At 38.1% G+C, this 15,733-nt stretch overlaps 1 protein-coding gene across 1 annotated transcript in view; it reads right to left on the bottom strand.

Annotated features, from left to right (window-relative positions):
• Positions 1–368: 368 nt before the first annotated feature.
• The window catches only part of LOC142163012 (uncharacterized), a 33,474-nt gene continuing 18,109 nt past the window's right edge, over positions 369–15,733 (bottom strand). The window contains exons 5-8 of the mRNA XM_075220259.1: positions 2,306–2,800; positions 2,179–2,260; positions 788–1,024; positions 369–709 (exon numbers count right to left, since the gene is read on the bottom strand). Of these exons, the coding sequence (XP_075076360.1) occupies positions 369–709; positions 788–1,024; positions 2,179–2,260; positions 2,306–2,800 (1,155 nt within the window). The remainder of the gene's footprint in view (positions 710–787; positions 1,025–2,178; positions 2,261–2,305; positions 2,801–15,733) is intronic.

The following is a 15,733-nucleotide window of genomic DNA, read 5'->3' as shown; positions in this document are numbered from 1 at the left end:
CAAGTCCTATATTTTACTACGGACCCTATGGGACTGTCTAATTATGGGTCTGTGTCCGTTTACTAAGAATGTTGACCAAAGTCAACTTTAATCAATTTTTAAAGGCTAAATTCATTATTTTTCTTAAATTTCACATAAAATTTTTCCGGAAATGCGTCCGGACTGCGCACCGAAATCGAGGTAAGGCAAAAAGAGGTTTTAAGACCTAGAAATATAGTTTTGACTTCTAAAATAAGAGATGACCTTTCGGGCCATCACACCACTAGTCTGGCCTTGTGTTTGTCTATTTTTCCATTGGCTTTGTACTTAATTCTATATATCCATTTAGATCCCACAGTTTGTTTACCTACTGGGAGATCAACAATTTTTCAAGTGTGGTTGTCCTCCAAGGCAGTTATTTCCTGCCTCATGGCTTTTATCCACTTCTTATCTTGAGCTGCTTCCTTAAAACTTCTTGGTTCTGCAACAGTTGAGACAAGACCAACATAGGATAGATAGGATTCAGGTAGATAATTGTAAGATATATGAGCAGTAATAGGATACTGACATAAGGCTGAAGTCTTCTTCCCAGTAACATAGTCTTTCATCCATATAGGAGGCTTAGAGACTCTATTAAGTCTAGTTCTGTTTGATTCTTGGTTATCAAATTGATCCCCTACAGCTAACACTTCAAGTTGCTCACCTGCAGTTTGTTCAACAAACTGTTCACCTGCATTTTGTTCATTTGTCACAGCCTGTTATTGGTTCATCTCAGCTGGTATACTGGAATTTGAGATGCTATCCTTACAATTGTGATTGATATTTGTCTCTGAATTGTCAAGGTTTTCCTCTAGATCTGTTGTGTTTTCCAAATGTGTTCCTTCTGAAAAAGTGTCAGACATTATGTCATGTTCATCAGCTGAGTTGTTAATTTGAGATCCTGCTTCTGGTGTCATAAGATCCATGCTCTCAGTTGGAAATGGATCCAACAGGTACACGACAACATCTCCATTGTCTCCACAGTTCCTTTCCGTGAAGGAAACATCTTTGCTTACCAAAAAAGACTTAGACTCCAAGTCATACAACCTATACCCCTTTGTGTTTTTGAATAGCCCATAAATACCGTTCTTTTTGCTCTTATAGCAAATTTATCTTCTCTTGGTAAGATACTGGCATAACACAAACATCCAAACACCCTCAAATGTTTTAATTTTGGTGTTTTGCTATGAAGTATTTCATAAGGTGACTTGCCTTTGAGGATTGCAGTTGGGAGATTATTAATTAGGTAAACTGTAGTCCTAATGCACTCTCCTCAAAATCTAATTGGGACTAAACTCTAAATTTTTAAATCTCTTGCAACCTCCAAAATATGTCTATGTTTCCTTTTCACAGTACCATTTTGTTGTGGAGTGTATAGGCAACTACTTTGATGAACTATTCCAAAAGCAGAAAATAAAGCACTACATTTAGAATTGAAGAATTCTGTACCACTGTCATATCTCAGTACTTTAATATTCATGCCAAACTGATTTTTATCATTGAAAAGAAATTTGTCAATACAATTATCACTTGACATTTGGACTGTATCAAACATAATCAAGTATATCTACTATAGTCGTCAACAATTGTGACAAAGTAATAATTTTTTATCATATGTAGACTGCTTATAAAGACCCCAAACATCTAGGTGTATAAGCTGGAAACTACAGTCTATTTTACTTGTGCTATCTAGGACTGTTGACATGTGTTGCTTTGCCATTGGGCATATTTGACACCCCTGTTGATTATGCCCATATGCTAAACCTTTTAAGATAGGAATGTGCTGCATTGCTTTCATGGAGAGATGTCCTAATCTTGAATTTTGTGTTATAACACAAAACTATAATTTTGTGTTATAGTTTCCTTTTATCATTGTTGCTGCTGCTACTGGTTTTATTACTCCTATAAGGATTTAAAGACCATCTATTTTTCTACCGATCCCCATCTCCTTGCCACTGTAAAGACCTCATAAAAGACACAAGTCAGGAAAAAATTTAATAGTGCAAACAAGATCCTTGATCAGTTTTGATACTGAAAGTAGGTTGAACTTGAAGTCTGGCACATGTAGAACATTTTTTATCCTCTGTACCTCTAGGATTATTGCACTTCCTACATCTGTTATTTATGATCCGTTTCCAGTTGGTACCTGCACTTTTTTACTTTCCGAACTTCCTAGTTTGTTGATGTCGGCTAGTTTCTCCTTGCAGGAAGTGATATAATGAGAGGCCCCTAAGTCAATGATCTATTCAAAGAGACAATCATTTGACAACATGGAAACAATACCTACCATGTTGACTTTGTAATCACCAGCTGAATATTTGTTCAACAAGTCCACATACTGCTTATACTCCTCCTTTGTGAAGTAGTGGCCTTGAGACTGGCTCCCAGTAGAACTGTTCCCTTCGGCAACATTATTTCCTTCAACTGTTGCATTATTACCATAAGTCTTGAAGCCACCAGCACCCTGCATTGGCTTTCTTTTGCTCTTGAAATCAGGTGGATATCCCATAATTTTGTAGCCATTCTCCTTTTGATGCCTCTTATACCCACAATGTTTACAGATTACACCTAAAATTTTGCCTTTCATCATTTGTCCCTTGCTAGCTAACATGGTCAATGACTCTTTATTCATGTCCATTACACCAAGTGCCCTTTGGCTTTCTTCTGGTATCACTAAGGTATATGCTTGATTTACTGATAACACAAGTACTTTCAACAAAATTTGGCTGCGAACGTGATCATATGTATCATTTAATCCTACTAGAAATTGCACTAGACGTTGCTGATAGAACATTTCAAAAATGGTTCTGATTCCTTATAATTACATCCTTTACCTGGTATTAAGATGTCTTGTTCATCCCATAAGACTTTTATTTTAGTAAAGTACGTGGTAGCAAAATTAGTACCTTGAGTTAGGGTTCCAATTTGAGTTCAAAGATGATAGAATCTAGTCAAATTAGATTTTCCAAACCTCTCCTTGAACTCACACCAGACCTTTGCTGCATTTGGCACATAGACGATGCTTGGAAACTGTTCCTGCGACACACATCTCCTAATCCATGAGAGAGCTATATCATTATATTTTTTCCACAGATCGGCTAATTCTCTTTTGTATAAACTCTTCACACATGTTCCTATGAAACCTAGCTTGTTCTTCACCAATAGAGTCAAACGCATCAATTTACTCGACAATCCATAATTTTATAGGCATGTTAGCTTGATATCTATAAGAATCGCTCCAAGAGTATCATATGGTTGAAGATAGAGTAGATGGCGATGGTCAATTTGATGTGTTGGGGTGTCTCCCATGGTGGACAGCTCTAGATTTGACAATTGCGAACCAGCTAGGTGAAGAAGAAGCAAATTCAGAGCCCTAATCGCTACTCTGATACCATGATAAAAGAATCTAGAAGCTAAGGTGAAGAACAAAGGAAATGAGGATGAGAGAATGAAAATTTGATTCTGTATCTCTTCTTCAATGCATGAGCACTGTACACACACATATATAGAGAATTCACAATTTGAACTTTATGAGTTCATTGAGTTACTAAGTTCGAAATTTAATTTATACATATTTAATAAACTCTTAATACATATATTGTCTCATCCAAAACTACTGCATTAGACTAAACCTATAGCTTATACTCTACATCCGCCCATGTGATGCCCATCACAATAATTAAGAGGATCATAGGACTTAAAATTACATTTGCTTACCAGTTAGTTTGAAGAATTTCATTCCTAAGTCTTGTGAGAGATGCGACTATACTCGCCACAAAAAAGCAACAAATGCGCCCCAAATAAATTTAATGGAGGAACGCCACTTGAATTGGTGACATGTAATACAGAAATTTTTTGTAGGTTGCCACAAAAGCTTATTTGTCTCACTATTAGCTTTAAGTAACAAATGCGGAGCGGTGCCACTTGACTTGGCGACATGTATTACGGAAAATTTCGGTGACGATTCAAAAGGTCGCCACAAAGCTTATTTGTTTCATTATTAGCTTTTGTGGAGATTATACTTCCCAGAAAAGTATCAAGTGCGCCACAATACATTTAATGGAGGGACGCCACTTGAATTAGTGGCATGTATTACGGGAACCTTTGCTGGCGACTAAATGGATCTCCACAAAAGCTTGTTTGTTCTTTATTAAGCTTCTTTGGCGACTAAATATGCTGCAAATAGATTTTAACGCCACTTGGATACTTTTGGTGGAGACTAAATAGGTCGCCACAAAGCTTTTTTGCTTCATTAAATGATATACTTATTATGCCAAAATTCATGAATAATTTTTGCTTAAAATATTATTGAAGTTACTAATTCATACACTAAACTATTTATGAATCAAAAGAATTCGTTATTAATAATAATCGCATGAACAATTCATACAATATAATACCCATATTAGTTTCTGTATAAAATAATATAGTATTTAATTGAGCGCATAAGAAAAGAAATAGTCACCAAATTTATTTAATGCAAATTTTGATTAATGATATTAAATAATATACTCATTAAGTTTTGCCAAAATTTATGAATATTCCCGCTTATAAAAATGTTATTGAAGTTAGTAATGCATGTATACGCATTAAGTTATGCGAAAATTTATGAATAATTCTGCTTAATAAAAATGTTATTGAATATAAATGAAAAGTTGTGACGACCCGACCGGTCGTTCTGCTTAGGGTATGAAACTTGTTGGTATACTAGGAGGGGGTCCCAGGGCCCCCGAGCGTGTTTCAGACGAGTTTCAGATTTTTTCATAGTCTTGCATAAGTCTGGTTCAGGCGTTTTCGCACCTGCGACACTTTGGAGCGCAGGTGCGAAGGCTGCTTCTGTGGTTGAGGGATCCGCATCTGTGAAGGAGCCCGCTTTTACGCTCCTGTCATTTTTTCTGCGGAACCACTGGTGCAGCTATGTTGTCCGCAGCTGTGGACCTGGGCCTGGTAAGTTAAGTTCGCAGATGTGAACATCTACCCGCAAATGCGGTTGCACAAATGCGCTTATTTGTCCGCAGATGCGGAAGTCCTGGGCATAGAGTTTATATTCGAGGGTTTTGCCATTTTCTCCGTATCTTTAGTTTTAGACTTCAGTTTTGGGAACTTCTTTGTTGGTTTTTCAAGCAAATCGATTGAGTAAGTGTTCTTCGCCTAGAATTTATTATATTTCATGATTTATCTTTATTTTTATTATTTAATTTGTATTTTAAGTTGAGGAAAATGGAAATTTTTGAAGAAAACTTTCAAAATGAAAAATCATGATTTGAGGGGCGAATTGATATCAGAATTTGATAATTTTAGTATGGTTGAATTCATATTAGAATGTGTGTTCGGGTTTTGTGAAATTTGTCGGGTTCCGAGGAGCGGGCCATGAGGTCGACTTTTTGGTCGATTTTTAGATTTTGATAAAGATTGAGGCTTTATGATCCAGAATAGTTTCTTATGAGTATTATTTATGCTTTGAAGTTATTTTGGCTAGATTTGAGTCGTTCGGAGGTCATGTCACCCGAGAACTTCATTTTAGAGTAACAGTCTGTCTTCCTTGAAGTAAGTATCTTGCCTAACCTTGTATGAGAGAATTATCCCTTAGGATTTGAGTGTTCTATGCTAATTGTAGTCCATGTAAGCAAGGTGACGAGTACGTGCTCAGACTTATTTGTGGAAAGTTGGCCTTTTACGGTCTTAGGTTCTTGTATTCACAGAGTATGAAGTTGTTTTGTTATGATTAAGTTTTCTTAATTGCTAGTTTCACTCTACCTGCTTTAATTGTGATTAATTGCCTTATGATTCATTCTTGTTGCTCATTTGTCTCTTATTTGATTTAACTGAAGATTTTTACCTCTTCTATTGTCATACTATCTTTTCATAACTGCTTGTTCTTATTTGAAATTATTATAATATCTCATGTAATTGTTTAGTATTAATTGAGATTATGATTATCTTTTCGCTGTTTATGCTTAATTGAATTTGTCGTATCTTCATCGTAATTGCCCAACCTTGTCACGCCTCCTTTTTCTACACGCAAAGGGATATAAGGGAGTTTTTTCCAATTAAAGTGACAATAACTGAAACGAGATTATTATATTCAATTTCAGAGTCGCCACTTGGGATAATTCATGGTGTCCCAAGTCACCAAATCTCGAATCGAGGAAGATTGACTCTGTTTTATAGTCCGCGAAATACAGAAATCCGGGTAAGGAATTCTGTTAACCCTAAAAAAGGTATGAGGCATTTTCGGGTTCCGTAATTTTAGCACGGTCACTCAACTATTATTAATTGGCCTAATTATCTGATTAACAACATATTTCAAGCCTAGTGTGTGTTTTTAACTTTCTAACCGCTTTTAATCTTTATAGAACAAATCACGATTGTCGTACACTTGTTATTTTGGTGCACATTGCAAACCACGTCACATGAAATGCAAGCGATCTACAACATGTTTATTTTATTAATATTATTCAAAATTATGGTAGGGTCACATGAAATGCACACACGAATGAGATTTATATATCACGACCATGCAATGGAAATCGTACCTATGGTCACGATGATTTATTTAATCGCGCTTAAAACAATCTACGATGTGATTATCGTCCAACCAAGTCTAGAAAATGTTGGAAGCAGAATAGTTCAAGCAAACAAATCAATGACAACAAACCCACACCTTTTCCAGCCAAGGAATTCAAATGGACTCCAAAGAATGTCAAATTCTTACAATTTGATAAGTCCATTTCAGATTCAATCCAAGTAGTTCAAATATAAATCATCTCAAATATTATCACATCCCAATAATGTTCAATGAACCAAACAACACAATCCCTTAATTGTTCAATCCCCAAGAATAATGAATAGGTTGCAGCAATTAAGTTAGGCATTCAGGTCTGATTTCGAACCTTGGGACTGTGTGATTATTCAGATCATACCAGGAGTGTGAAAGCACAAGTTTGCTACTTCTAACTTTATCCTCTCAAATGTTTAATTCAAAATAATTGGCAGTACCCTATGCTGTTTAACAAACTAATATCCCCTTCATTCCTTTTAGCATATAAGCCATGGTCTACGGCTTCACCGAGAAGGCAACACAAGATAATTTAAACCAACAGAACTATGATGAACAATTAATTTCAGTCAAATCACAGCAAGAAAATATCACGCTAACATGTTCAAAATGTCACCGCAGAGGAAATAATAAAGAGGTCAGAGTGGACCTTTTGAAATGGCCAAAAATCACTTCAAAAAATTAACCAAATATATTAAGAGGGTGTTTGGATTGACTTTTAAGCTAGTCAAATCAGCCTTAAAGCTTTTTTTAGCCTTTTTTAGCATTTGGCAAAATCAAAAAATGCTTAAACTAAGTTAAAAAATGCTTAAAACTAGCCAAAAGTAATAAGCAGGGAAATCTCAACTTACTGCTTTGGCTTACAAGCTATTTCTGCTGAAAAGCTACTTTTTTGAGCCAATCCAAACGGGCTCTAAACCTCATGGAAAACAAATAGAACCGGCGTCGGAATTTGAACGTGCAATAGAACAAGAACAAGATAGCAATAATCGAACCGCGATTAAGACCGTGAACAGTCCTCGGACAACTGGCAAAAACTCGAATCAGCTACAAACATCGGCTTAATCACTCTACTTCAACTATTTTTGGAAACATAAATTAAATGGAAGAAACTAACATTTTTGTGTGTATTTCTGATTTTGAAGTAAGAACTGACTTTTTTTTTAATCTTTTTATATAGAATCCCCAATTTTCTGTCCAAAGCCCCTCCCTTCATTTGTGTGTGAGCATTGTGGTTAAAGGTGGGGAGTTGAAGGCTGGTGGGCGATGACTGGTGTGGCTGGAGATGATGAGACGAGGTCCGGGTAAGCAGTTGCGGCTGCTTGTTGTTGATCGCTGGTTGGTGTGAGAAAGGAAGATGGGGATTCGGTCGCTAGGGAAGAGATGGCGATGTCGTGTGTGTGCGGTGGTTTTGAGTGGTGAGGGAGAGGCAGTTGCGATGGGTGTTGAGAGAGAGAGAGGGAGGTGGTCCGGTGGTCTGGTTGAGGTCAAGGAGCAGCAACTATGGAGATTGGGTCTTCTCTTGGTTTTTGCAGCTGATGGCATTAGAGAAGAAGATGGGGGGGAGGTTCGTGTGTGTATTCCACGGCTGATCCTTTTTTTGGGTAGCGATTCCAAGTATTTTTTCCTGTTAAGTGTGGAGATGAAGGGGTCTTTAGGTTGGGGGATATGGCCTTATGGGTTGGAGAAGAAAGAAATTGGGCTTGGCCAAATTTTTGGGCCAACTTTTGTCTAAGAATGGCCCTCTCTTGGACCTTCTTTTGACTTTAAAATCAAGACCATGTCCATCTTAAAATTAATTTATGCTAGTTAAGTAAATAATTATAATGCAAAAATACTAAAAATTACACATTGAGATAACAAATAAAACTATTTTTGTATTTTTAAATTTTATGAAAGGTAAATAAACTGAAAGTAACAAGATAAAATATCAATTACCTAAATAAAAAAAATACTTTTTGTAATTTTTATTTTTGTGACAAATGAAGTAAAAGAGTCAAAACTAATTGAAATAGCGATATTAGGCCAAAACTAAATATTTAAATACTAAAATATGTAAAATCTTGGGGAGGGTCAAAAATTACATGTCTACAGCTGCCACTCTTTGACTGGAAAGACGAAGTATTTTCAGAAAAAGAATGACGAGACAAGTTTTTTGACCCGACCCTTATTTAGAGATACCAAAACTAAAAGAAAAGAGAATGTGACTGAGCCTTGGTATCTGATCTGCCTACATATCCTTGGCTATAAAGGAATGAGGCCACATGTAGTTCAGAATTAGGAAGAGTGATGGAGTATACCAAGGTGGAGAGCCGATTGAGGTGCCGTCGAGGTTCCGGTGCCATCGAGGTGGGCTCCTAATGCCTCTCTAACTTGAAATTGTAAACTGAAAGTTGACCCTGTTCTTCAGGCAGGATTCTCCTGATGATTCTCTAACTTGAACTGAACACTCAACATGTTCTTCAGGCGGGCTCCTGATGCCTCCCTGACTTGAACTTGTAAACTGAAAGTCGACCATGTTCTTCAGGCGGGATCCTCCTGCTTGATTTTGATTTGAACTTGAAAACTGAAAGTTGAACATATTCTTCAGGCAGGCTCCTGATGCCTCTCTAACTTGCACTTGAAACCAATCTCTGAAACATTCACCCTCGTTCTCCAGATGGGATCCTCCTGCTTGATCTCAAACGAAATTGAAAGTTGACCCCTCGTTCTTCAGGCGGGTTCCTAGTGCTTCTTTGAGTTGGACCGAAAACCGGTTTCTGAAATGTTGCCCCTTGTTCTCCAGGTGGGTGTCTACAATCAAAAAGAACAAAACAAACAAAATTTTCTGCCCCAGTTTGCGCTAGGAATATTTGTGAGTTGTTAGCGAAACTGTAAATCACCTATGCTATTGATGAAGGATGCAATGATGAGGGTAAAACTAAAAACTCGACTAGGATGTGTGTCTCCTGTGAGGTCGAGCTTAAGAAAAACTATAAGCTAAGCTTAACTAAACTAAAAATTGCCCTTATTCTTCAGGCAGGACCCTGAACTCAAGAAAACTAGAGATTGAAAACTTCAGGAAACTAACAATTGACCCTATTCTCCAGGTGGGACCCCTGAACTTTAAGAGAAACAAGAGATTGAAAACTTAAGAAAACTAACAACAGACCCTATTCTCCAGGTGGGACCCGTGAACTTTAAGAGAAACTAAATATTGAAACATTAAGGAAACTAACAACTAACCATATTCTCCAAGCGAGACCCTTGAACTCAAGGAAAACTAAAGACTGACCACTTCAGAAAATTAAAAATGACCCTATTCTCCAAGCGGGGCTCCTGAACTTAAGGAAAGCTAAAGATTAACAACTTAAGAAAACTAAAACTAACCCTATTCTCCAGGCGAGACCCTTGAACTAAAGGAAAACTAAAGAGTAATAACTTAAGAAAATTAAAAACGATCATATTCTCCCGGTGGGATCCCTGAACTAAAGGAAAACTAAAGATTAACAACTTAAGAAAATTAAAAACGACCCGATTCTCTAGGCGGGGCCCCTGAACTTAAGGAAAGCTAAAGATTAACAACTTAAGAAAAACGAAAATTGACCCTATTCTCCAGGCGGGACCCCTGAATTTAAGGAAAACTAAAGATTAGCAATTTAAGAAAACTAAAATTGACCCTATTTTCCAGGTGGGACCTCTGAACTTAAGGAAAGCTAAAAACTCTTCTGACTAGGGAGAATGCCTAGGAGGTACGGTTCTTCTCAACTAGGGAAAATGCCTATGAGGTAATGGTCATCTCAACTAGGGGAATATGTAGGAGGTGAAAATCTTCTCAACCAGGGGAATGCCTAGCAAGTGAAAACCTTCTCAAGCAGCCTTTGTGCTGACAAAATTTGGGCGCGGCACTTTAAAAATTCAAGCTTCCAAGCTTTGATGTGGACATAGTTTTTGTACCTGTTTCAAACAAAGAAAACTTGTGAGTTTAAACATGGTGGTTGGTTTGTGGCCTTGACTTTGAGGGCGACTGCTCCTTCACTTGCCATGATAACTTTGATTTCAAATTGAAGGACCCTGCTTGTTTATTGACTAACCACTTTCTATGTTACCCTTATCACAGAAAATACCTCTGATCCGTTCAAACCCATACCCTCTATCTGTTGCATTATGCTCATGAATTGACATATATCGAACCTTTGTATTTTACATGAATCCCAAAGCACGCCAAACATCACCAACTCCGTACGCACACTGCTCTTTGTTGACTTATACCACTTTGATGTACTAGCCAAACTCCGCTTTGTGCAATTGGATAACTGGTAGTAGATTTTGAAGTCATTTCTTACTTGTTCTAACAAAACAGACTCAAGAGGACTTAAACAAAGAAGAATAACAGAGTTAAGGGGATAACATAAAGAGATGACATCTAACAAGAAAATCACCAACTAGAAACTTATCAGATGTGGATACCAACTCTAACGACCATGACATGCACCTTTGAATTAAGTGGCCTAATCTGTCAAGCAAGTGTAATGTTCAACTCTTGTTGTACCTCTGAGTCGTGAAACTGGGCTTCAATGCTCCAATTATCCTATCTGATTCATGTTCCTTATTCAACTTGTAGTGCCCAGAGGTTTTTCACCATCAACCCTCTCTCATTTTTCTTTCTCTCAACTCCCCGTCGCCTTATGGTGTCGGTGAAGGTTTTCACCGATAAGACTCTCTCATTTTGTTCTTTATCTTATTTCCTCTGATTCTGCTGATGACAAGGCATTAACCATGGTAAAAATATCATATGCTATTGGCAGGGCTAACTCAACATTCTCAAAGATTATTTGGGAGGTCGTTTTTGGACTGTAATGTGGCTTTTGGACAGGGTTAGAAAGAAAGGATATCATAAAGGCTCAAAATAACTAAGATAATATGGTTAATTTATTTACAACTTTTGGAATCCATTTTAAATTTTTTCCCAATTTGTAAAACAAGAGAATTTGATTCTCTCTTCTCTCTCCCTTTTTTTTGAGATGGAATTTCTAAGAAAGACTGCCCCACTCTCAACTTCGTGGGATTATGAAATATTTTATTTGGTGCGACCAAACCATAAGGCTGCCTACGTATCTTATGGTGTCAAGAATCAGGTCGAACGTAGTTCACAAAGATGCTTTCTTTTTGTTGCTATATTTTTCTTTTTCTTTTTCTTTGAAATTTCTTTTGGGATGAACTTTGTAAAACAAACCTATGGGGACATTTTTTTTTTACTAAACTTGATTCCAAAAGAGGGGAGGTCAAGAATATTAGCATAGGCTCAAAAGGGGTACTGAATGGTATAAAGTGTTTGGGTAGCTGAAAGAGGGCCTCCCAATCCCTGAAAATGTCAAGTACAACATTTCTTTTGCAGCTTCAGCATTGATATCACTAATATGCCTTTCACTTTTTTTCTTAGTGCCTTTTCAAGTACAGAACTCCTCTTGGGTGATTTCTTCTTCAAAATGGATGTGCTCCGTCAGTTTGGAGCAAACTACCTTGGCCTTATGTTGTAACTTGAGATGCACTTGAACTCAAAGTTGCTTGCTTCAAATTGTCTAGGACGCCCTTTATTGTAACAAATTCTTGTGGTCCTCTTAACTTCCCAAACCATCTGCCCCAGTTTCACACAATTCGGGCTTTAAATGATCTCAAAATGCCTTTACTTATTTCCCTCAAATGTCCCTAAATCTTCAAAATTGTTTCATTGCTTCATGACTAAACTAACTTTTAAGATCAGGCTGAGAATTACGCGTGCATGTCATGTCACTAGAGCCAGCATGAAAAAAACTATAAAAGGAAAAGGGAACTAAACAAAAATTGACTAGAAATAACAGAAAATAGGAAATTGCATTAGACAGACAGTAAAAAGGGTTTGAACAACAAAACAAGCAAAATAAACTGGGGTTACAACTGTGGAACAATCCTAGATAACACTAAACGAGTTACTACAACTAAACGAACTAGGCAAAATAAAAGGATAGAAGAATTTAAGTCACAAGACAATATTCGGATTACAACCCTGAAATAAACCTGACAATAGAAATGACAACAAAATAAACCACCAAGACTTTTCCCTGGCTAGCCAAGAAAAGAGCATCTTTCCAATCACCAAGCTCATCATCTTAGCCACTGAGTTCCGCATCAACAGTACTAGGACCTTCACAAGTCTCCATCACATTGACCTTAGCAAATTGCTTTTGGGTCCCTTTTGCCGGCTCGTTCTTAAGATCAATTTACGGAATCGAGAGTGATAGCACTGAAAGCTTTGCGGCAAGTGTCCCTCCGAGGATCTCTGAAGAGTTCTCATATTCCTTTTCAACACAAATCATACCCTCCATATGTGTCTCATTATGAACATGCGATGGACTTTGGCTAGTGTCTATTGCATCTGGATTTTGCACGACAATGTCACCTGCATCAATAAGCTTCTGAACTGCTCTTTTCAGATGCCAACACTTTTTTATGCTGTGACCTGGGGCATTATAGCAATATGCGCACCCTTGAGAATAATCAAAATTCTTTGGAAGAGGGTTCGTCATTTTTATCTGAATCGGCTTCAACATGTCCAATTGCCTCAACCTTTGGAACAAACTAGCATATGATTCTCCAATGGGAGTGAAAGTCTTTTATTTTTGCTCTTGCCTTTTCATTTTGTACTCTAGCCTCAGTTGGAACCTTTTGCGGGTAGGTGGTTGATATGCTTGAGAGGGCGGGTAAGACATTTGTGGAGGCAGTGCAGGCCATTGCGGGTCTTGTGGGTGTAGAGCATATGGCGATGAATTTTGGGTAGAGCATTGGGAAAGTGGGGTATGACTTTGGGGATTTTGTGGAGAGAAGTAGCATTGGAGAGGATTATCTAGAGCACAGAGATATCCATGGGGTCGATATTGAGGCTGAAACCGTTGAGCAGGAACGCCCACTGGATTTTGTCGTTGGCGGGGCTCAACAACATCTTTTCTGTTTCTCTTTCTTCCCCTGAAACTTACTGAGATGTTCTGAACATCTTCGGTAGTATCTTTCAATGCAGAATAACTCATGATTCTGCCTGACTTGATTCCCCCTTCTACCATCTTCCCCATTTTTACCACATCATTGAAAGGCTTATCAGAAGCTGGAATCAAGTGACTAAAGTAGGCCGATCCCTGGGCTTGTAGGAAAAGCTGAACAATTTCTTCTTCACCAATCGGGGGACTGAATAAGAAGCTTGTATCATGGGGCTCAATCTGGCCATTGATATGAATATGTAAGAGCTGCTGGTAATTGGTGACTCCGATCTTCTGGTACACCAGGTTCAAGGAGAATCGGCTACGAAGAACACCAAGATACTGCCATACATGTATCATGTGCAGGAGTTGATGAAGAGATTCACAAAGATAGAATTCAAACATGTGCCCAGAATTCAATATAAGTTCGTAGACGCACTGGACACCTTATAATCAATGATACAATATCTAGACAAGAGTTTCATCGATCCCATCACGGTGAAAATCCATAACCAGTCGACTTACTGTGCTCATGTTGAAGAAGAAACAGATGGAAAACCTTGGTTCCACAACATCAAAGAATATTTGGCGAGGAGAGAATATCCAGAGTAGGCAAACCATATTTAGAAATGCACTCTGCGGAGGCTATCCAATCACTTCTTCCAAAGCGGACTGACCCTGTATAGAAGAACTCTTGATCTGGGGCTGTTAAGGTGTGTTGACGCAAAGGAAGCTTCCAGATTGCTCGAGGAGATACATGCCGGAACTTGTGGACCCCATATGAATGGTTTTGTTCTAGCCAAGAAGATACTCAGTGTTGGATATTTTTGGATGACCATGGAAACGGATTGCATCCAGTACATACAGAAATGCCACCATTGCCAGGTACATGCAAACATGATAAAGGTACTACCAAGCGAGCTCAATGCAACAAGTGAACCTTGGCCTTTTGCTGCTTGGGTAATGGATGCCATCGGTCCAATCGAGCTCACTGCTTCAAACGAGCATAGGTTCATTTTAGTGGACATTGACTACTTCACAAAATGGGTAGAGGCTGCATCCTACAAAGCTGTAACCAAGAAAGTCATCGCAGATTTTGTCAAGGATCGTATTATTTTCCGATTCAGAGTTCCCGAGTCCATTATCACTGATAATACCACCAATCTAAATAGTGACCTGATGAAAGCCATGTGTGAAACCTTCAAAATCAAGCACAAAAACTCTACATCACACACGCCTCAAATGAATGGAGCCGTGGAAGCTGCCAACAAGAATATCAAGAAGATACTAAGGAAGATGGTAGAAAATCACAAACAATGGCACGAGAAGTTACCCTTTGCCCTATTGGGGTACCGCACTACGGTCTGCACATCAACTGGGGCAACTCCCTATTTATTGGTTTATGGTACCGAAAGTTATCATTCCAGCTGAGGTAGAAATTCTTTCTTTGAGGATCATACAAGAAGCCGAACTCAGTGATGCAGAATGGATAAGGAGCCGCTATGATCAACTAGCCCTCAAAGACGGAAAAAGAATGAATGCAATATGTCACAATTAGTTTTATTAGAATAGAATGTCCAGAGCTTTCAATAAAAGGGTTAGACCAAGACAATTTGCACCGGGGCAGCTGGTGCTGAAGAAGATCTTCCCACATCAAAATGAAGCCAAAGGAAAATTCTCTCCCAACTGGAAAGGTCCTTACATGGTTCACCGAGTGCTAACAGGAGGATCACTCATACTTGCAGAAATGGACGGAGAAGTTTGGCCAAAACCAAACAATTCAGATGCAGTCAAGAGATACTATATTTAGATTGTTTACATTCCTTCATATGATATAACTGAACTACGCTTGACCTGATTCCCGTTTAAGAGGGGATACATAGGCAGCCCTGTGGGTTCGGTCATAAATTAATAAAATCTTCATGTCCCCTAGCACCAGAAACTGAGGCAGAATTTTGAGGAGGACCCTCAAAATTATGGAGTAAGTCCAGCCAATGCCATCATATGCCAAACAATCAAAAATTAGTTAAGAAACTGGAGCAGAATTTTTGAGCAGGATTCTCAAAATTCTGGAGGAGGTTCAGCAAGTTTCATCGCACGCAAAACGGTTGAAGGATCATTTACCAAACTGGGGCAGAATTTTGAGGAGGACCCTCAAAATTCAAAT

The sequence above is a fragment of the Nicotiana tabacum genome, chromosome 8, assembly GCF_000715075.1.
Source record: "Nicotiana tabacum cultivar K326 chromosome 8, ASM71507v2, whole genome shotgun sequence".
Taxonomy (NCBI): Eukaryota; Viridiplantae; Streptophyta; class Magnoliopsida; order Solanales; family Solanaceae; genus Nicotiana; species Nicotiana tabacum.
Note: the sequence above shows the minus strand (reverse complement) of the source record. Positions and strands in the feature narration are given on the sequence as shown.